The sequence below is a fragment of the Silene latifolia genome, chromosome 2, assembly GCF_048544455.1.
Source record: "Silene latifolia isolate original U9 population chromosome 2, ASM4854445v1, whole genome shotgun sequence".
Taxonomy (NCBI): domain Eukaryota; kingdom Viridiplantae; phylum Streptophyta; class Magnoliopsida; order Caryophyllales; family Caryophyllaceae; genus Silene; species Silene latifolia.
Genome location: NC_133527.1, coordinates 130909563 through 130932110, shown reverse-complemented (window position 1 = coordinate 130932110; position 22548 = coordinate 130909563). Strand labels below are relative to the sequence as shown.

The 22548-nt window shown below is 37.4% G+C and overlaps 1 protein-coding gene across 1 annotated transcript; it reads right to left on the bottom strand.

Moving 5' to 3' along the window:
- Window positions 1-134: 134 nt before the first annotated feature.
- LOC141642981 (putative ubiquitin-conjugating enzyme E2 24) lies at window positions 135-8790 on the bottom strand. The gene is made up of 9 exons (XM_074451990.1): window positions 8431-8790; window positions 6212-7334; window positions 4686-6055; window positions 3210-3341; window positions 2666-3082; window positions 2517-2580; window positions 2066-2205; window positions 1173-1484; window positions 135-728 (listed from the first exon to the last, which is right to left on the bottom strand). Exons 3-9 carry the CDS (start codon window positions 6048-6050, stop codon window positions 486-488), a joined length of 2673 nt encoding a protein of 890 aa, XP_074308091.1. The 5' UTR covers window positions 6051-6055; window positions 6212-7334; window positions 8431-8790; the 3' UTR covers window positions 135-485.
- Between the last annotated feature and the right edge of the window lie 13758 nt (window positions 8791-22548).

Genomic DNA, 22548 nt, shown 5'->3' with positions numbered 1-22548 from the left:
ACTTGCATCAATCGTCATTTTACCATTGCCAAGCCCCTCAAACCGCAATGCCCTGTGCCAACTCATACTCACTGACCTCAACAGCCGATCTTGTGTATACAAAATGGGAAGAGACCAGAAAAATCAATGATCTACAGAGCAAAAGTATGCTTCAAGCCTTCAATATACAATTTATACTTATTATTTCACTACAAGCAGTGTTTCACATCACCAAATTACATTGTAGCATATTATACAACCACAAAATACAATACACGAATAATTCTTATATATACACACACACACTATATATTGTACATTTGTGATAACTTATGCAAGCATTTCACAATAATAGATTGAAAAAGAAAAGCAACTTGTCTTTTTTTTTTTTTTTTTTTTTTTGAGGTTTCAGTAAACCACTAGTAGTCGTTTTCACAACCCGGACTATCAACAGTATTTTACATATGGTACAGATGGATGATTTTTTCGCTGCAATGGAGAACTTGTTAGCTCGATTCATTTCTCGCAATTTGTGTATACTCACTGCAATCAATCCTATTTTCGGAAAATGCTTCCACAAGCTTTGGATAGAGCTTAGCTAGCATTATTTTGAAGCCGGTTGAATTTCCCTTTACATGTTCGGTTTTGGTGCCGAACCCAAAAGAAGTACCCTCCATATATCCCTTGCAAGCTGATAGAATATACTGAGAGCGTCTTTCATAGTGCTCTTTTACCAATCCTTCAAAATGCTGCCCGACATAAAAAATAATAAATAAAATAAAATAATAAAATAAAAACAGTAAGTGAATCTGAGTCACTCGTTTTGGGGTTTTCGACACCAAGAATATCATCACCCTCGTGAAGAAATTATTCAGTCATTTGAGTTCCAGAAAGATATAACTTGGTCACTAAAAACGAGTTATTCAGGTTGGTTTCGAACCATTATTGTTCAAATTAGTCACTAGGATCAGGTTGATTCGGTTTGGGTCTACTCCAGAGTGTTCTTTTTAGGTTCAATTAGGGTTGAAGTCAATTTCGGTTGGGTGGGTCTACAAGTACGCAAGCAACAGTCGTCTTCTTTTTAACATTTTCTTTAGTGAAAAATGGTAACCATCTCTTAAAAGCCTCGTCAACTAAAAACTAACTGAAAGGCATGAAAATGCTTTATAATAGAAGCTGGAAGATAATCATACCTTGGGTGGCTTCCGCAATTGATATAACATAGATTTGCAGGTACCCAGGTAAGCATTTTCATTGTAGCTCATCGAGTTCTTCTCTCCCTCGGCTCTTCCTTTCTGGTCGTCATAGCCTGCCTCATTAAAATAAGGCTTCTCATTAAGAACAAGCGCCTGAAGAGAGAGAAGAACTTGAAGAACAGTGGAACTCCCAGGATTCCATACTTCAGTGCCTGTTCCATTCCATGTATTGAGGAGGCTGAGACACACCTTTCCTGACTCATAGAGGTTTGGATTGAGTCGCAAACCACCAGAGTGGTAATGCACACGCTGCATCAAATTATATAGGAGTAAAAAATACTTCCATCATAACTTCGCCTCATATTCTCAATTTACGGAAGGTGTTCGTTCAGCCATCAGGTCTATATCATAGAGAAGAACGCAAAAGAGTAGAAATGACATCATTCGGGGAATAAAGTTTGCCAACTGTCCCTGTATAAACTTTCAGTGGTCTCCATTTTGGGGAGTCCATGAATAGACACGTACTTTATATCATTCTATTTTCTACGTCATTTGTGGTCATCGTGGTTTATCCCACATATTTGATAAACTTGTATTTCTATCCACCTTTTACCGCGTTTCATAATTTTTGTGCAAAACCAACTCGGAAGTTTGTTCATGGATAGAGGAAACACCACATATCGATAGTGTCTGATTAACAAAATGTTGGATACACTTTTATTACTGTTTAGTTTATGTGATGCCCAACCTCCAGACTAATGTGAGCTTTTGAGATTTTGTTTAAAGTCGAGTTTTCAAACACAAATCCTCCAAACCGACATGATTTGATTTATCTATAAGTAAGATGATCTTATACAAGCTGGAAAACAAATACAAGTACTATCACTTACAGGTGGTACTTGAGGATAATCAGGAGGAAGGAATATATCAAAGAAGAAAAGGCCATCGTGGTATGGGGTTCCAGATGCACCAACAATGGCTGCACGAATAAGATCCATCCTTTCCTCATAAATCCGAACATAGATTGATTCTGCATCAGTCAAAAAATCTTGTAAGCAGCAGATCCAGAAAACGAGAATGTGCTAATCATTAACTTAGCTATATGCCTTATTTGCAAGACAAGAAACTAATGCAAACCTCGCAAACCGTTACCATACGAGGTTCAAATCAGGTTATATAGGAAGTGCGGTATTTGGGTCATTTCTGGCACCTTGGAGTTTGGAGTCGGGGCACTTTCTAGGTCAGTGGTTACGAGTGAGGTAGTTTTCGGGTCTAAACTATATTGTTATTTGTGTCCCAAAGAACAAGTGCTAATCTAAACGCCAATATGTATGCTCTTACCCGGAAGATCTTTCTCTAGAATACTCCATTCTTGCTGAACCTTCTTCAGCCAACCTCTTCTCACCTAGAAACACAAATTTGAGAGGTTAAGGATAAAATTCAGCAGCTTAACGAGTTGAATGAACTCCTTACAAAAGCAATGGTCTTGCCTGAGATAATGTTGCTTCCTTAGAGTCACCATCAACAAAGTGATGATCAGAGCAATCAACCAAAACATCAAACTGTCTAAACTCGCCCGAGCCTCTATCTTCTGATGCCTGCATTGGTCCTGTATTATCTATTCTCTCTTTCGTTTTCTGATCGTAAGTCATGGTCTCATAGACATCAACTTCTGTGTTATCACAAGATTTGAGCATGTCTTGCCCGTCAAAATGACCAATTTTCCTTTCATCAATTGTGTGGTAACATGATGATGGTTGAGGCAGAGACATTGTGCCATTCAAACTGAAGATATTTGCAGCAATGCTAGTAAAGAACCCCATAGCAGCTTGTGAAAGGCTGGAAAGCCGAGATGTGTGGCTACTTTGGCAACTCACAACAGTGGCACCACTGGTGTCTGATACATCCTGGACATTATACAAATGTTTTTGGGCGAATTAGTTTTTGTTTCGATGCAAAAAGTATAACTAATCCCACAAAAAAATTATATAAGTAGTATCTTTCTATTTCTATGCTGGTGGGGAAGACAATCACCTGATGGTTCACAGATTGCCTCTCATAGTCGGCCACTTCATTGCTAAATTCAGTAACATTGTCTCCTTCATGACTATGAATTGCAACTGACCCATCATCTTTTTCCATGTGAAGAATCATAAAAGGAGCAACCTATAAACACCAAATTTACAAAACAATTGCTTCAGTAACAGAAGTATGCCACTCAGAAAATAGCAGCAAGGACAATCAGTTATATCCACTCCCCCAGTATTACAAAGATTACAAGTGTAGGTGTTTGAGAGTTTATGCAATTAATAGCAAGAGACGGATAATTATACCAGTCAGCTATAAATAAGTGAACACAACGGATTTTTTTTCTTTTCTTAAAAGAAGAGCGTAAATTGGACAGCCAATTTCATTACTCAATACTTGCCACACTTTTTTGCTACTGTTTTGAGTGAAATCTTCTATGCTTCCCTGTCAATAGGTGAAACCTCTTTTGATATTTTCACTCACCAGCTTAATTAATGTGCATATTATAAAGGCAAGTAGAAAACTTGTACAGCCAGTAATAGGGTCTACAACAAAAAATTACATGCAGCTAGTGAAAAAAGTTCGTCAAAATTAACACATGATCAGATGCCTGCATTTATTACTATTATTAGACTTTACATGCGCTATGCAACAATTTCCTTGGCTTTATTAGACTTTCACAAATCACAACACCAGTTTTTAGGCTGAATTATCAGATTAGTATGTAAAAAACGTCTCAAGGATAACTGGTAAAAAAAATCGCCCATCCGAGTTGATCCGACATACTGATATAGGAACTTTAGGAAGTATAAAAATACAACAAAACACAAGGCTTTTTTTTTCCAAGACGGACAGACATACCCTTAAAAATCTGAAAGTTATATTTTAAAAAATGGGTTACTTCAGAAGAGCTACAAAGGAAAGGCGTGTGTTGTATTTTGGCTGAATGAACACTTGACTGTGTTGTATATTGTGCACTGATGTTGCTGGAATAACTTATATTTTCTAACTATTTAGGAATTTGGCAGAATCCTTGAGGCAGTTGGATAATGTTGTATTGTGCAACTGGCAAAGGGAAGTTTCTATTTCCAATGTGGCCAAAGATCCGTTTCATAATGGAATTTATATGATATAATAAAGCAGACTAAACTCACTACACTGTGTGCGCTTCCTGTACCGTGAAGAACAGGAGTGTCCCGTGCATTTCACGACACAATTCTCATTAGGGTCCACTCAGAAACACAGCCTCTACATGTTTAAAATCACAAGAGTAAGGCTTCATTCATTCAACCCCCTTAACCCACCTGTTTGGCTGTTCCATTGCGGCATAGGGCCCACAAATCCCACATGGGTAACTTTGTTGTTGGACCTACTTCTACTTACATTAGTACACTCTGGCTAGTTTTCAAGATGATCCTATCACTTCTCAAATTACAAGTAGGAAACAGTTTTAAGCATTAAAAAATTCTAGGAAACTCATACCTGTGTCATGACCCCGTTAGCCCAATGTACCTCAATTTCTCCACTATTGACACCAATAATAGTGCCTATACAGGACAAGAAATATTTCTTGTCAGTTACACTCAAATGCGCTTCATAGTCCTCATTTGCCAAGGACGTTAGATTCGACATGCTCTTTCTCCCAAGCTGGTCAATGCGATTGTTCTTATTTGACTTCAACACAATGTCACCAATGTTATAGGAGAAATCAGGGTGTTCAACTAATTCATAAGCGCTCACAGTCTCAAATGTCCCCTCATTCAAAGAACTTGCATTCTCATCCATATTTTCCCATTTTACCTGAACAGTTCGTTCATTTGCATCGACAGATTTTACGATTCCCCATTTTCGATCATTAGACGCAATCAACTCGTCAGAATTAGTCTTCTCAATAACAAATTGTCCAGGGAAAAAGTCATGAGCATTCACAACACTCACTGGAAGCAGGGCTTGTGGGTCCAATCCCAATGTGCATGTACCATCTTGCCACATAACATCTACTTTGATCTTTTTCTTCATGATGGAGAATGTTTCGTCAAGATTCCTAAGCATACCAGATTCTAAGTTATTAACATGTGAAGCATCAGCTGGCAGGATACACCAGTCACCAAGGTGCCAGCTTGCATGTGAAAAGCATGACAACAAAGTTAAGTCTTTGGGATCTTGCTGATAGGGTGGAGGAGGAATGGTGGTGCTAACACCGACAAAAATGGAAGAAATCCACTCAACATATACAATCCCAACATCAACTGAAAAGACAGTTCCTTCATTCTGATTTCTTTTCGATGTGCCACATAACCATCTGGCTGGTTTGGACCCACTAGGTTGATCAAGTCTTACTCTTTGGCCAGGGTGATAGGGATAGAGAGAGTCGTCAAGCAGATTAGGAGAAAGTGGCAACAATCTAGCTTGATCAGTTGCCATGATTTCGCTCTTAGTTCCATCATCAAATACTATACCAACATTGTCGACCACTTTCTCGACTCTCCCAACCCATGGACCATGGATCACATAATCCCCGACCAGAATGGAACGCATCCTTAAAAGTTTTCCAGAATTGACATCTTTTACGACTTGCCCAAAAACATTGTCCAGGTCAACATACATATCAACTTTTAATATTTTACCCATCTGGCCAATTGGATTCCCTGCAGCACATACAATGTCACCATGCATGAATGCTCTCTCAAAGGAGAGAAAATCGTCTATCTTTCCAATGCTATCCTCAAGGCAGGACAAAATACTTTGAGCATGCCCACTGTATATGGAAAAGATATCATCTTGATCATCACTGCTTGTCTCACTGAAAGTCTCGACATCAGAGTCACCAAACATTTCCATTGTCATGATTCCTACAGCAGTAACACAATCAATTACATTTAAGACATAAGCAAACAACAACATAGCCTTAATTACAAAATAATGGGGTAGGGTTAACACTGTCGATTTGCATAAGCGAAATAAAAATTGCATTGAACTTGGATCAAAGAAAGTAGTGACAGACATACCTTGTGTTCTGAAATGAATACTCCAGGCAGCGGAATGTTAATGGGTCTGCTAGAGCAAATGTTTTCTTTGAAGGGACTAAAAGAAGGAGCTCAGATGATAAGATTCAATAGAAGTGACCTGCTGATAGTTTGTTCCTTGCAGACTTGGTTCCACTATGAAAAGATATGATAGGTATCCTAGTACAGATGAAATGCCAAAGGAATTTGCCCAACAAAATGGACTGTCTATTGCCAAAGGAGATATGCCCAACAAATGGACTAAGACACTAGTATTGCCAAAGGAGATTTGCCCAACAAAGTGGACTGATTATTGCCAAAGGAGATTTGCCCAACAAAATGGACTGAGTATTGCCAAAGGAGATTTGCCCAAAAATTTGGACTGGATATTGCCAAAGGAGATTTGCCCAACAAATTGGACTAGGTATTGCCAAAGGAGATTTGCCCAACAAATTGGACGGATATTGCCGAAAGGAGCTTCGGACCGAAAAATGCCAAAGGAGATTTGCCCGAAGGACTATAATCTGTTTGTTCTTCTTCAGAAATAAACTGACTTTGTTTGAACCAGAAGAAAAATAAGAAAGTGGGAACTAGTTCCACCCAACAGCCAGCACCTACGAAACAACTAAAGAGTACTACACTGCCACACTAGATTTGAACACAGATGAAAATAAAGAAGGATAGAATGCCAAAGGAGATCCGCCCTTTAGTCAGGATAGGAGAGCAAGAAAAGTAGAAACCAAGAGTTACGCAAATGTAATTATCTACTACTGTGCTGAAGCAGATATACCCTACACTAGCTACAAATCCACGTAATCTATGCGTATGAAAAATGAAGGAGATTTTCCCAGTACAGCTAAATTTCCAAAGATTTATATTTGTATAGCCAATGAGTGAAGAAATCCCTGTTCTGGTTAAAAACCATAGCTATACTGGCCCAAATGGAGCCACATCTACACTACTATATATGGGGAAATATGCTTGTCGCTCTTATAGAAACAAGAATTCAAGACAGTAACGGCGGCTTTTCTCCCCAACATCACTTCATTGATGGGAAAGCACTAAACCATTTCCGGTTGCTAAAAGTAGAACAGCCACAACAACCACAGTAAAACCTCCATTTGACCTGTCGACAAAAAAAAAAAAAAAAAAAAAAAAAAAAGTTAGTCTCTTTGGAAATTTATCAAAGTAATTGGTTAGGTAATGCAATAAAGCTCAACTGCGTGAAACCTGAGTAACAAATTTTGCCTAGAGTAAAGTTAAAATAATATAATAAGTTATTTGGGTCTTTATTATTACAGCCTTGTATCTTCCATTGACAGTATCATAATGAAAGTAGAAAAGTTTAAAATGCACATTAATCGCCATGTTCCTGGAATTGTTACAGAAATACGATGCTTAGTATCAGAGCAGGTAGCTCACATTGCAGTTGACATAGAGAGTGTTAACATATTTTACGTGCTACAACAGTTGAAGCGAAAGTTGAGAAAATACATATACTCTCAGGCTTTGAGATGTGCATATTTTAACATCAAATGATCCACCTCCAAATAAAAATAAAGACACAGGGAATTATATGATTACATCCAACCAACGACTTCCAATCTAATAGCTTTACTTTCTTGAATTTACTAGAACGCCCTAGTGCCACAACGACTCCCATGACCCCAAGGTCCCCAACCCCAACTATGGCGGGTTGACGGGTAAGGGGTCAGATATACAAAGTCTTGTCCTTTACCTAATTCAACCCCAATCAAAATTGCATCGACAATTGCATTAAATGATATTTATGTGAAAACATAAAAACATAAAAACATTATATGACTCATAAGTCATACTTATAAAGTATTTTTATTTTCACGTAACAGTCACGCAATATTATTTAACAAAACGAAATTAATAAACCTACCAAATGATGAATAAAATAAAACTCACATCCTGACTAGTAGACAGTAAATTAAAATAACAAAAACTTAGGTCAACAAATTGAAGAAAATAATAAATATATACTCCTACCGTATCTCAGGTTTTGAAGCAAAATAAATACTTTGACTAATGAATCCAAGCATACATGGGATGGGAAGACATACACACAACACACATGACACATCATAGTTACAAAATCACTGAAACCCATCAATTAAAATTAAAAAAAAAAAAAAAACATATTAAATGAAAACACAAGAAATATTCCAACTTTTCAATCTAAGAGATTGACATACCAGTTTCTGGAAATTTGATTAAGAGTAGATTAAAGGAATCAAAGGCAAAAGACAAAACATTGGTGTTTTCAGATTCTTCATTTTTATTTTTATTTTTATTTTTGTTGAGGTGAATTATTATTATAATAATTGTAATAATTGAAAATGGAAGTGGTAATTAGCCAAGGATTGTGGGAGAGAGAAGAATGATAAACATGTCATAGTGAAGTTGATATAATTGGAAATGGATGCTGAGGAAATAAAGGGTACGAGGAGCAGACACAGAGAGTAAAGTTTTCCATTAAGAAAGTACTCCGTATATACCAACAGGCAACAGTATCGCCAGTCGCCACATCCACAATGTACTCACAAATCTCCTTTGGCAAACCCTTTCTAAAAACCCTAACTTCCGTCAATTATGCACGGCAATCTAATTAATTATCAATCGTTCAATGGTAAGCCCCAAAATTATTTCAAATTTCAATCAATAGTATGCATATCTATCTTTTATTCAATAAAAGTCACCAGGTGAGAATCGTCTTTCCGTCCCTTATTTCAGAGTTTTTCATTCATTCGTAAATTTAATCTTATCAGTATATAGTCAAGATAGTGATAATATGACGAGCCGAATTGTCAAATCATGTTTTGAGATCCCTAATTTATAAAAAAAGTTATTTTTCTTTGTTTTCCATTAAATTGGCTCTCGATTATACATGTTGAGTTTATGGATTCAAGTACCTAAGGGGGGGAGGGGGTGAATTATGTACTATTTAAAAATTTATAACTTCAACTTTATTGAATTAAAGTGAGTTACGAAGACAAAAGAGATGAGAAGATACTTTGAATAATATTGAAAGACTAAACGAGTATCACGATGAATGTTTGCTGAAGTATGAAAGTAACAATCGTTCTGACTGTAGCTATTTGTCTCAGTTTGTGGAATACGGACTGCAGACCAAATGTGACAGTATGATGAACGGTTACTTCGAAGGTTTAAGCAAAGCACGACAAACAATAATAAAAGAGCAGCGGAAATAAAGTAAAACAATTGAACACGAGATTTTTGAATTGGTTCGGCAAGAAACTCAAGTGCCTACGTCCAATCTACCTTTTTTATTGCTTTCTTTTAGTGATCTACTCCGACAACTAAAAGACCCTTACAATAAAAGACACCAACCTACACCGGTTGTAAAGCTAGTACAAGAACTACTCCGTTCTTATGACAAGCTAACTCGCAACCTACTCCGGTTGCCAAGAGTTAAAGACTACTCCGTCCTAAACTCTACTAACACACTTAGAATGTTATAGGATCAAGTTTCCACTAACGTATTCTTAGCAAAGAATAGAGATGGACAACTTTTACAAGATCAACAATTCATAAGCAAGAGAGTTTAGTATTATAAAGTAACAGTAGCCACGACTGTAACAACTTTAAGACTTTTAAAGGTTTTTGCAAAGACACTCGATTTTTTAAGCTTTAAAAACAATTTGCAAAGTTGGAAAATTATTTCAGAAAAGTCTTGGGATTTTATAAGGAGGATGGCTCGCCTTTTATAGAGGAAATGGGTGAGGAGGTTGCTAGGGTTTTGAAGGGTCAAAGACCACACATGTGAAGGGCATTTGCAACCACCCAAAACTTGCACCAAAGAGGGCTCTTTTGCAAAGGCAAGAATAGAGAAAGAGTGTTTGAAAGATATCCTTAAAAGCTCATGCAAATTCAGAAAACAAAGGATGTGAGACAAGTCACATGATGACAAGTTAACACAAATATGGCAAAAAGCATTTCTTGTTTTCTAAAAGACCAAAGGGTTGAATTTGCATAAAGAGGAAATATTTTGAAATTAATAATAATTCAAACCACTCTTTATTGAAGGCCAACTCCTAATAAAAATCTGAAGTTTATCTTTGAAAAATAAGAGTCACGTGAAAGATTTTTGAAAGATAAAAAGGGCTTCAAGTTTTACGAATTGTGGCAACAATCCAAGCAGCTGTTTACTAATGAAAGCAACAGTCGACTTGACTGTTTCTATTACTCTAAGATACTCTACTTTCTCGCTTGTACATTAGATGACACTAAGACTCAATACAATGAGATGATTAACAACTTCAACACTTCTTAATCCATACTTGATTTAATCATTAATCCTGAAAAGGTAAACTAAGATAGCACAAATCAAATGGGCATGTCATCATCAACCATAAGGAACCCAACAAATTCCCCCTTTGATGATGACAAGCCCCAAACGAATGTATAAGCAATGTAAACACCTTAATTCAAGATTTTAAACAAGCAAGATCAAATGAGAGAAGAGACACTATTACCTTACCTAAGGCAAGAGCTAGAATCAAACTACCATGACAATTTTACATTGCCCCAAAACAAGATTCAAGGCTAAGAAGGTTAGGCCTAGACATTAGTTAATCAAAATGCAATGAGATTAAGAGCATGAGTTTACCTTTTCCCCCTCTTGACATCATCAAACGGATAGGGGTGTCAAAAGCATTAGAGTGCAAATAATCCACAAAAAAACACAAAAAGACACATATAACTGTGACAAGGTAACAAAGTCAACATAAACATACGGATTAAACAAGTTAACCATAGTTCACCACGGCTAAATAAAGTTTAAACTACACCACCAAGCATTAAAATAACAAGTAAAGAAAATAGTCTTAGAAGGGCACAATCATGGTGGGGCAAAATGAAAAAGGGCACGGGCAAAGTCAAGGGGGCCGAGAAGGAAGGGATAGGCTAAGGGGAGGAAGCTTGTTCACCATCTGAGCCACTACCCAAAGGATCATCATCCACATGAGCATCATCACCAATTTCCTTTGTTGACACGAGAGTGGAGATGATATCCACCTCACCACGGATGAGGTCCACGGTGGAAGCAAGGGCCGAGATAGCCAAATCCTTTTGATGAGCATCTTGCTTAAGCCAAGCACTTAACTCAGCCACGGCTTGAAGAACTTCCCGCATACTACCCGTATTCACTTGACTAGATGACCCACCCTCCGGATCCTTCTTAATTTTCACCGAGATTAATTCATCATTTTCAACTTTGATAAACATTTTCCCCATTTGACCATCACTCATAATGTCACACATGTCTAATGACCCCAAGCTAGTACTCACTAGTACCCCATGTGCCTTGAGCACAACCGACAACCACATTCCATAAGGTAAGTGTATCATGCTAGAAGAGGGTCTACGGAGTTTGGTCGAAATAAGATGAAAACGCTTAAACATTAACCCAATTAAATTCACCTTCTTATGAGTTGCAATGTGATAAATAAGGTATTGTTGGGCTATGGTGAGTTTTCCCCGATCACCCGAGGGATAAATTGACCGACAAAGCATGTTAACGATGATCGAAGAGGAGGGGGTATTTGGGTATTACTCACTGGACCACAAGTAACAGCTTTGGGACACACAACTTGAGCGACACTAAGGGGTGAGGCGTAAGGTAAAGCAACCCAAGTTTCAGAGGGGAGTTTGTCATAACCTCCGGTGGGAATATCAAGGGCGGTAGCAAAATCAGATTGAGTCAGTTTCAGAGGCTTACCATTCACCTTAGCCGTGAGAAATTCACCCGATTTGTCAACACGAACGGTTGCAAAGAATTGAATCACCTCACTCACAAAGACCGGTTCACGCATTTCCAGTAATTTTTCCCAACCTTGAGCCAATATCATGTCACGGACAGTGTGAAAGGCGGGAGGCTCGAACCAAGTTTGGTTGTAAACCCGAGGAGAATGGATGGCCTTGGGATTCATCAGCCTCTCACAATTTTTGTAGATGGAGGTAGGGAGATCTATGCTTTCAAGGTGATCCCAAACAAGAGCCAAATCCCATTTAGAGGTTAGGGAAACCGGATCTGAGGGAGAAAGGTACACAAGTTTCTTCTTTAAGGGTTTCGATTTTTTTCAAAGGAGGTTCACTGGGTGTTTCAACAGGAGGGTTAACATTAGGGTTTTCAATGTTGCTTTGCTCGACACTTTCAGAAATGGGGGGTAATTGGGATGAAGAGGCCTTTTCTTTCCTTTTGTTGTTTTTCTTCGCCGGAATCTGATCAGACTCGGCGGACTTGGTTGGATTTTCATTCAAGTCAAACTCAGTCTCTTCAAAATCCTCGACATCCACCGTAACCGGTTCAGAGGAAGAGCTTGGGACATCAGTGCTCTTCTTCCGACCTCCTCGAGTGCGACGTCCTACCATGGTGGAGATAGGGATGTCGTCTGGTGATGATGGAACAGTGGAGAGCGGTGATGGATGTGGGTTTGGTGGATCTGGGTTAGGTGAAGGAATCGTGTTTGAGGTTTGTGGGGGAAAGGCATGGGAGATTTTGGGTGAAGGCATGGTTTGAGTTGTTGATGTTGGTGGGTCAGATGTGACGGGTGGTGAGGTCATTCTTGTGGGTTTGATGGGTATGGTTGTGTTAAAGGATGTTTTTACCATGGTGGGTTAGGGTAGGTTAGTGGGTAGGTGAGATGGTAAGATTTGGGAGATGAAGAGAAGATGGGTTAGAAGGTTTGGGCGGTAGGTTAGGGATAGGATGATGGGTTGAATGGAGTAAATGGCCCAATAAATGAGGGAGGTGAGGTAGTTGGCCCAACTAAACATATTTAATCACTCGAAATAAAAACGCAAGGTAGCATATAATAAACGTAAATTTAGATATGAGGTTGAGTGATTACCGACTCACAAATATGGTGTCAATTTTTGGTCTAAACATGATGTCAATGCACTTAGAATACTTAATAACATATATCCAATTTTAATTTAATCAATTAAGGAAATTTGTAAAACCCACACTAAAAATCACAAGCAATTAATTAACCCAATTTCTAGTCTAAATTTCTCAAAATGTTCTCTTGCAAGTGGCTTAGTGAAAATATCGGCAATTTGATTTTCGGTTTTGCAAAAGATAAGTTTAATATGTTCTTTTTCCACATGATCACGAATAAAGTGATGACGAATATCAATATGTTTGGTTTTAGAGTGTTGAATAGGATTTTTGGAAATATTTATTGCACTCGTATTATCACACATTAAGGGAATGGAGTCAAAAATAATACCAAAATCCAAGAGTTGTTGTTTTACCCAAAGGAGTTGAGAACAACAATGTGCCGCACTAACATACTCACTTTCGGCCGTAGAAAGAGCTACCGTGTTTTGTTTCTTTGAGCCCCAAGAAGTCAAGCAAGGACCCAAGAACGTTGCAATTCCGGAGGTACTCTTTCTATCCACCGTGCACCCCGCATAGTCCGCATCCGAAAAGCCTATGAGACAAAAAGACAATGTAAAGGGTACCATAAGTAAAGATTTTGTGTTCCAATCAAATACCGAAGAATTCGTTTAACGGCTTTAAAATGCGATTCTTTCGGATTTGCTTGGAACCTGGCACATAAACAAACACTAAAGAGAATGTCGGGACGACTTGCGGTCAAGTAGAGAAGTGAGCCTATCATACCTCTATACACCTTATCACTAACATTCTTACCGAGTTCATCTTTGTCCAATTTGGACCCGGCTACCATAGGTGTATCATGAGGCTTACCATTAGTCATCTCAAATTTCTTAAGCATTTCCTTAATATACTTTTGTTGATGGATCATGATTCCATCCTTTGATTGCTTAATTTGGAGCCCAAGGAAGAATCCTAGCTCACCCATCATGCTCATTTCAAGCTCCGATTTCATTAGTTCCGAAAAATATGAGTAAAGGAGTTCATTTGTTGCACCAAATATAATGTCATCAACATATACTTGTACAACCAACAGTTCGTCTGACTGTGACTTTAAGAACAATGTTTTGTCAACGGAGCCTCTTTTAAAACCATTTTCAATAAGAAACTTAGATAATCTATCATACCAACATCTTGGTGCTTGTTTTAAACCATAGCTTTGTCTAATTTGAAAACATGGTTAGGCAAGTCATTGTTCTCAAAACCCGGCGGTTGCTCTACAAAGACATCTTCTTCCAAATATCCATTTAAGAAAGCGGTTTTGACATCCATTTGGAAGAGTTTAATGCCTTTGTGAGCCGCAAAAGCTATAAGCAATCGTATGGCCTCAAGTCTAGCTACCGGTGCATAGGTTTCATCGTAATCAATACCCTCTTGTTGGTTATAACCTTGCACCACTAGTCTAGCCTTGTTCCTTACAATTTCTCCCGAGTCATCAAGCTTGTTGCGAAAGACCCACCTAGTACCAATGACGGTACGATTAGGCGGTCTAGGGACTAAGTGCCATACCTCGTTTCTTTTGAATTGATTGAGCTCTTCTTGCATAGCAAGCAACTTGATCTGCATCGTCAAGGCGACGTTACATTTGAAGGTTCAATTTGAGAAAGGAAGGCATTGTGGGCACAATACTCATTGAGATGAGCGAGATTGTTGAGGGATGATCTTGTTCGAATTCCCGAGTTGAGATCACTTGTGAGATTAGTGAGTGGATGAGAGCTTTGATGTTTCCACTTCTTTGGAACAATGGTTTCTTGTTCCTCCTCAACAAAGATCGATCCACGTGATGTTTGTTTCTTTTGGCCTGGAAGGATCTTCATCCTCACTTTGTTTTGGATTGCTTGATTCGGAGGTGGAGGAAACGATCGTTGGTCTGTTGCTTCAGAGAAGAAAGAAAAAAGAGCGAGAGGTGCTACGTGTTCCCCCGAGTTCTTTGATCTCCTTTGAAGGTGACAGTCCGTGTGTCTGTTGCAATCCAGCGTTGGGAGTTTCTTCATCCTCGAACACGAAGTCCTTTCGAACAAGACCAATCTCAAACTCATCATCCTCATCCTCATCATCATCATCCATGTTTTGTACCAACTTTTCCAATGCCAATTACTTCACCTTTCTTGTTGTCACCAAATCTTACCGTGCCACCATCATATGCTTTAAGTGAGAGGAATTGGCTTCTATCACCCGTCATGTGATGAGAGCATCCACTATCCAAGTATCAATTGCGGCCGCCTCTCACCAAGCCCTACACAAAATTAGTTTTTGAGTTTAGGAACCCAAATGAATTTGGGTCCCTTTTTGTGATCAACATAACTTGTGGTGTCTTTCTTAATGCTCATTTGCTTTACTGTTTTGGTATTCTTGTCAATGTCATCAAACCGTTTTATACATCCATTGAAAACATGACCATTGTCACCACAATAATTGCAAATGATGTATTCGGGAAGACCCACTTATTTCCTTCCTCTAAAATCGGTTTTAGGCTTGGATGCAACATCGATCACCGACTGTTCCATTTGAAGCCCAAACCAGCAGCTTTGTCACATTTCTCGGTTTGATTCGTGAGGAAGTTTAACACGGTTTGACTTCCTTCCCATTTTTCAGTGATGTTTTTAGCATTAATAAGTTCATTGGTTAAGTCTTTAATCCTAGAGAGGAGATGCAAATTCTTTTCTTTTTCTCTCTTGAGTTCATCATTGTTAACACTTTCTATGGACAATCTTTTCTCAATAATGAAGTCATGGGTGTGGTTGTTGAGTTTAGACACGAGATATATGATTCTTTCTTTGGACTCTTCATATTTAGATGTCATCTCGTCAAGTCTTTTGTTTAGATCAACGATTTCATCGGATCTATGATGAGGAGAAGACCTAGAAGTGCTACATTCGGGCATACCTTTTTGAAAGAAAGTAAGCCTATCATGGAGGACTTCTATTTCATTCTTGAGACAAACAACCTCACCCTTAAGATACGTGTTTTCATTTTCCAAACATTCAATCTTTTCTTTAGACTTGTCTAAATCCTTGTCAGAAGCAACAGTCTTAGACACTGTTTCTCTTAAGTCTACAACTTCAACTACAAAGTCATAGATCTCATTCTCAAGAGCATCTTTGTCCTTCAAAAGATCATCACGTTCCTTGGTTAGTGAGGAAACTTGCATCACCAAGGTAGTGTTGACATTTTCAAGTTCAGAGACATCCGTGGGGGTCAATCTAAGACGCTCAAGTTCTTTAGTCAAATGTTTGTTTAACTTGTGGACTCTTTTAACTTCATCATAGGCCTCAGAGGTGACAGTGATGCTGTCTGTTGCTTTCAGTTCATTTTTAAGATTAAAGTTCTCTTGAGCAATTTCCTCAATCTCATTTTGCATTACCTCAAGCTTATCATTTTGAAACCGACACTTATCAAAAAGTTGGTCAAGAAGCTTACATACTTTCTCTTTGGAGTAAGTTCTAGCCTTGGCCTTTAGATGATTTACCTCGTTGTCGGAATCGGAGTCGGAATCGTCGGGGTTAGCCATGAGGCATCTCAAGTGTTCAAGTTTTGAGGTTTTTGAGACTTTTTCTTTACCATGATTTGTAAGACACATTTTAGCCTCAAGTTCCTCCTCGATGAGTTCCTCATCTTCCTCGGAGTCGGACATTCCCCAAATAGCACTCATGACTCTATGTTTATAGTCCTTTTTAACCTTTTCTCTTCTTTCCTTTGATTTGATTTCTTCCCACTTGGGACATTCTTTGATTTGGTGAGTTTTATCACCACATTTAAAGCATCCCACGGTGGAGTTAGGTCGTTTCTTAGGAAAGCGTTTTTTCGAGTAATTATTAGTGAACCTTTTGTTTCCTTGTCCATTGACTAACCCGGCTAGATTCCTTGTGAACATAGCAAACTCGTCTTCCTCCTCATCTTCTCCATCACTTGGAGAGGATGTGAGGGCGAGACTCTTTCCCTTTGAGGACTCACTAGAATGCTTATCGAGGTTAAACTCGTGAGCCATTAGTGATCCCATTAGTTCATGAAGAGATAGGGTTGACAAGTCTTTAGCTTCCTCTATGGCGGTGACTTTAGGTTGCCATTTAGGGGTTAGACTACGAAGGATTTTTCGAATGATGTCCTCGGACTCGAAATTCCTTCCTAGACTTTTAAGCTCATTAATAATACAAGAAAAATGTGAAGAGAAACTATTTAAGGACTCGTCTTTTGACATTCTAAACATCTCATATTGTTGCATGAGAAGGTCAATACGGTGTTTTCTTACTTGGGACGTCCCTTCATAGGCAAGTACAAGGGAATCCCAAATAGATTTTGCCGTAGGACATCCAGAAATACGACTAACTTCCTCCTCACTAACACAACGTTGAAGAATCGACATTGCTTTGGAATTCTTTTCGGCAAGTTTGAAGTCGTTCTCATTGTAATTTCTTTCCTCTTTTGTCTTGGTGAAACCGTTTAAGATATCGGTTTCCTCAATGGCAAGAGGTCCATTTTGGATGATGTTCCAACATTGATAATCAATACTTTTGATGTAATGTTCCATTTTGAGTTTCCACCATCCAAAATTCGAACCGGTAAAGACCGGGATCTTAGAGTGTTTCTCGGAATCCATTACCCACGAATCAAACTCTAAGGCGATTAGCCTCGATCAAGAGCACGAGGCTCTGATACCAATTGTTGAGTTTATGGATTCAAGTACCTAAGAGGGGGAGGGGGTGAATTATGTACTATTTAAAAATTTATAACTTCAACTTTATTGAATTAAAGTGAGTTACGAGGACAAAAGAGATGAGAAGATACTTTGAATAATATTGAAAGACTAAACGAGTATCACGATGAATGTTTGCTGAAGTATGAAAGTAACAATCGTTCTGACTGTAGCTATTTGTCTCAGTTTGTGGAATACGGACTGCAGACCAAATGTGACAGTATGATGAACTGTTACTTCGAAGGTTTAAGCAAAGCACGACAAACAATAATAAAAGAGCAGCGGAAATAAAGTAAAACAATTGAACACGAGATTTTTGAATTGGTTCGGCAAGAAACTCAAGTGCCTACGTCCAATCTACCTTTTTTATTGCTTTCTTTTAGTGATCTACTCCGACAACTAAAAGACCCTTACAATAAAAGACACCAACCTACTCCGGTTGTAAAGCTAGTACAAGAACTACTCCGTTCTTATGACAAGCTAACTCGCAACCTACTCCGGTTGCCAAGAGTTAAAGACTACTCCGTCCTAAACTCTACTAACACACTTAGAATGTTATAGGATCAAGTTTCCACTAACATATTCTTAGCAAAGAATAGAGATGGACAACTTTTACAAGATCAACAATTCATAAGCAAGAAAGTTTAGTATTATAAAGTAACAGTAGCCACGACTGTAACAACTTGAAGACTTTTAAAGGTTTTTGCAAAGACACTCGATTTTTTAAGCTTTAAAAACAATTTGCAAAGTTGGAAAATTATTTCAGAAAAGTCTTGGGATTTTATAAGGAGGATGGCTCGCCTTTTATAGAGGAAATGGGTGAGGAGGTTGCTAGGGTTTTGAAGGGTCAAAGACCACACATGTGAAGGGCATTTGCAACCACCCAAAACTTGCACCAAAGAGGGCTCTTTTGCAAAGGCAAGAATAGAGAAAAAGTGTTTGAAAGATATCCTTAAAAGCTCATGCAAATTCAGAAAACAAAGGATGTGAGACAAGTCACATGATGACAAGTTAACACAAATATGGCAAAAAGCATTTCTTGTTTTCTAAAAGACCAAAGGGTTGAATTTGCATAAAGAGGAAATATTTTGAAATTAATAATAATTCAAACCACTCTTTATTGAAGGCCAACTCCTAATAAAAATCTGAAGTTTATCTTTGAAAAATAAGAGTCACGTGAAAGATTTTTGAAAGATAAAAAGGGCTTCAAGTTTTACGAATTGTGGCAACAATCCAAGCAGCTGTTTACTAATGAAAGCAACAGTCGACTTGACTGTTTCTATTACTCTAAGATACTCTACTTTCTCGCTTGTACATTAGATGACACTAAGACTCAATACAATGGGATGATTAACAACTTCAACACTTCTTAATCCATGCTTGATTTAATCATTAATCCTGAAAAGGTAAACTAAGATAGCACAAATCAAATGGGTATGTCATCATCAACCATAAGGAACCCAACAATACATATCCTTTATAAGTGTCATATAACATTTTATTAATAAACTGTTTTTTAATTACAAAAAATAAACTGTGTTCACATTTTATTATAAAATGGTCATAGTTTATCTATTTTAAATTAAACGAATATCACTTGTTTGAAATGAGACTTGATGCCAACGTACTAGTGTTATCAAAGATGACATTTGAATTCCCGCCACTTTGTATACTTTTGTGACTCATTTGACATAAAAAAAAATCAGAGTTAGGGTTGAGAAAAAAATCCGATTATTCAATCCGATCTAGTATCCGATTCAAATCTGATTCGAATATTTGGATATCAGATCAAAAAGTTAAATTTGGATCGGATATCCGATACGAAATCGTTGGTTTTGATTTGGATATGAATATTAGAATTAAAACATTTGGATATCTGATCCGATTTAAAACTATTGTTTTCTTGTATAATTTTCGAGAAAATACTCCCATATTCTAAATAACCTTCCTCCTTTCCTTTTTTTTATCCATTCACAGTACCTTCTCCCTTCGCTTATTTAGTAAAGTTTTATACTTACTAGTTTGAATGCTCGTGCGTTGCAACGGGGTAATTAACTTATTTATAATGCAAAAAAAAATGTTATAAGGGTTTAATGTTTACATTCTATGTCTAATGATTTGTTTACATATTATTAAAATATATTTTAAAAAAAAATCCAAGATTTAATATATACGTGGGTTAACTCTTATTTCTAATCATATAATCAGCCCACCTTATACTAATCTTTCGATGTGGGACAATTCTACTATTTATAAGTAATATATTCACCAAACTTGGGTTATTTTTCTGATGTGGGACAATTCTACTATTTATACGTAGTATATCATCAAACCTGCTTTGTTTTTCAATGTGGGACAAATAACATACACAGAATTACACCATCTTTTTTGCACTTAGTTCGACATTCAACCAGATCCCGAATACCGAATACGGACAATTGCTACTCATTATATCTAATAGTTATATCTAAATTTAATAATATGATCAAGTACTCTCCATTAATATTTGTCGTTGTTTTTCTTCATTTTTTTTATCATAGTTGAGATACGGAAATTTCTCTTAGTACCCCTTAATTTTGTCAGAGTTTCCATGTTACCCCTACTTTTAAGAATTTGCCTATGGTATCCTTGAGGTTCCATTTTTTTGCCCATGATACCCCCTAATGTAAAGGCTGTTAAATGGATGCTAAGTTTGATGGCGTGACAATAAAATAACAATTAAAAAATAATACCCCCTTTATTGTTTTATTGGTACCGATATCTCTCTCTTCTAAATGAAAATTTAATTAACAATATCATTATAATATTAGAAATTTCTCATGGTAACCTTGAACTTTGATAGATTACACATGGTACCCCTAATTTTAAGTTTCTACAAATATTACCCATGTGTTCACCTTTTTCTTTCCCAGAATACCATTTGACAACTTCCGTCATAACGTCATTACTCCTATGACTTTTGACGCCTTTTTCTTTTGTTATCTATTACACAAACACTTCATCATCTAATTCTTAAATCCATATTTTATTTAATAAACTAACATTTAATACATAAATAAAAAAACACAAATAGCATGACATGCTCAATTACTCATAGGAGTAACAACGTTATGAAAAAAGTGAACACAAGGGTATTATATGTACAAACATAAAATTAGGGGTATTATGTGTAATCTAACAAAATTCGAGGGTACCATGAAAAATTTTCGTTATAATATTGACCATTTTATCGATCTTTCTCACACCTAAAAAATGTTGGAGCTTGTGTCCTCCAGTTAGTGCGGATAACGTCATTGCACATGCACTTGTACGGACAAGTGGGAGCTTGTGGGGTAATATCCGTATAAGACCCTCTAAATTTAGGACTATAACGTAAATTTAACATGCGATTATCGTCATAAAACATAAATATAATAGAGAAACGATAAAGGTAAAGAATTAACCACGGGTCCTTTATAGTGCGGCGTAAAGAACAGAAATCAAACGAGATTCCCTCCTAATTGTTGCACCCAAGACTTGTCCGAGATATGCCCTTGTGCTAGATGGTGTTCTCCGATTGCCTTGCAATATTGGGAGAACTTGTTGTGAGGTTATCGAGATGTGAGATCTAGGTTTCAGAGAAAAAATGTCTCCAAAACCCTAGTTTTCTGTAAAATGAATTGTCTCGGTCAAAAGGAGAGGGAGTCTCTCCTTTTGTTAACCTCGGCCAGCCGTGGGTTTGCATGGGGAAGTGGGCTTCCACTTCCTCTTAATTTTACCTCGTGGACCGGCTCATAAATTGCTAAATGTATATGACGCGGTTTATTATAAATCGTCATCGGTTATCGGCTATTAAAACATCAACTAATAACACGGGTTAGTTGAAGTATTAATACATGTCCGACAAAGACGATATTGTATAATTAATTCAATATACATTAATTAAATATAAAACGCTTATATTTAATTTTACGAATTAACTGGTTAATTCGCCTTAGCCCATGATATCTAATCCGTATTAAATATAATATCTCAACATCACATTTTGACTAATTACTAGTCAAATAACTCGGACTAACTGGGGAGCTTGTTGGGGTTGGTGTCCTTAACAGTTAGTGCAAGGACTTATAAACCTCTAAAAGGATCAAAGGGCATACTTTTGGTATTATTATCAGTTGATCCACGTTTATCAATAACGGTTGGCTTGCTAGATAAGTTTGACGTTATTGTCATACAGATGGCGGTGATCAACTGGTCCCTAAAAGTCACACCTATAGGATACGTTTGAGAGACGTGACGGTATGAAAATACAGTCATGTAGATGCCAAATCGACTAACCGGTTAGTCCGAGTTATTTGACTAGTAATTAGTCAAAATGTGATGTTGAGATATTATATTTAATACGGATTAGATATCATGGCTAAGGCTAATTAACGATTAATTCGTAAAATTAAATATAAGCGTTTTATATTTAATTAATGTATATTGAATTAATTATACAATATCGTCTTTGTCGGACATGTATTAATACTTCAACTAACCCGTGTTATTAGTTGATGTTTTAATAGCCGATAACCGATGACGATTTATAATAAACCGCGTCATATACATTTAGCAATTTATGAGCCGGTCCACGAGGTAAAATTAAGAGGAAGTGGAAGCCCACTTCCCCATGCAAACCCACTGGTCGAGGTTAACAAAAGGAGAGACTCCTCTCCT

Excerpts from the sequence above, each read along its gene's own strand:
- LOC141642981 (XM_074451990.1), bottom strand. The coding sequence starts at position 6,050 with ATGACAATGGAAATGTTTGGTGACTCTGATGTCGAGACTTTCAGTGAG. Across the intron at positions 2,581-2,665 it reads AGGAAGCAACATTATCTCAG|GTGAGAAGAGGTTGGCTGAA; the intron begins GCAAGACCATTG and ends TTGTGTTTCTAG. Across the intron at positions 1,485-2,065 it reads ATTATCCTCAAGTACCACCT|CGTGTGCATTACCACTCTGG; the intron begins GTAAGTGATAGT and ends AATTTGATGCAG.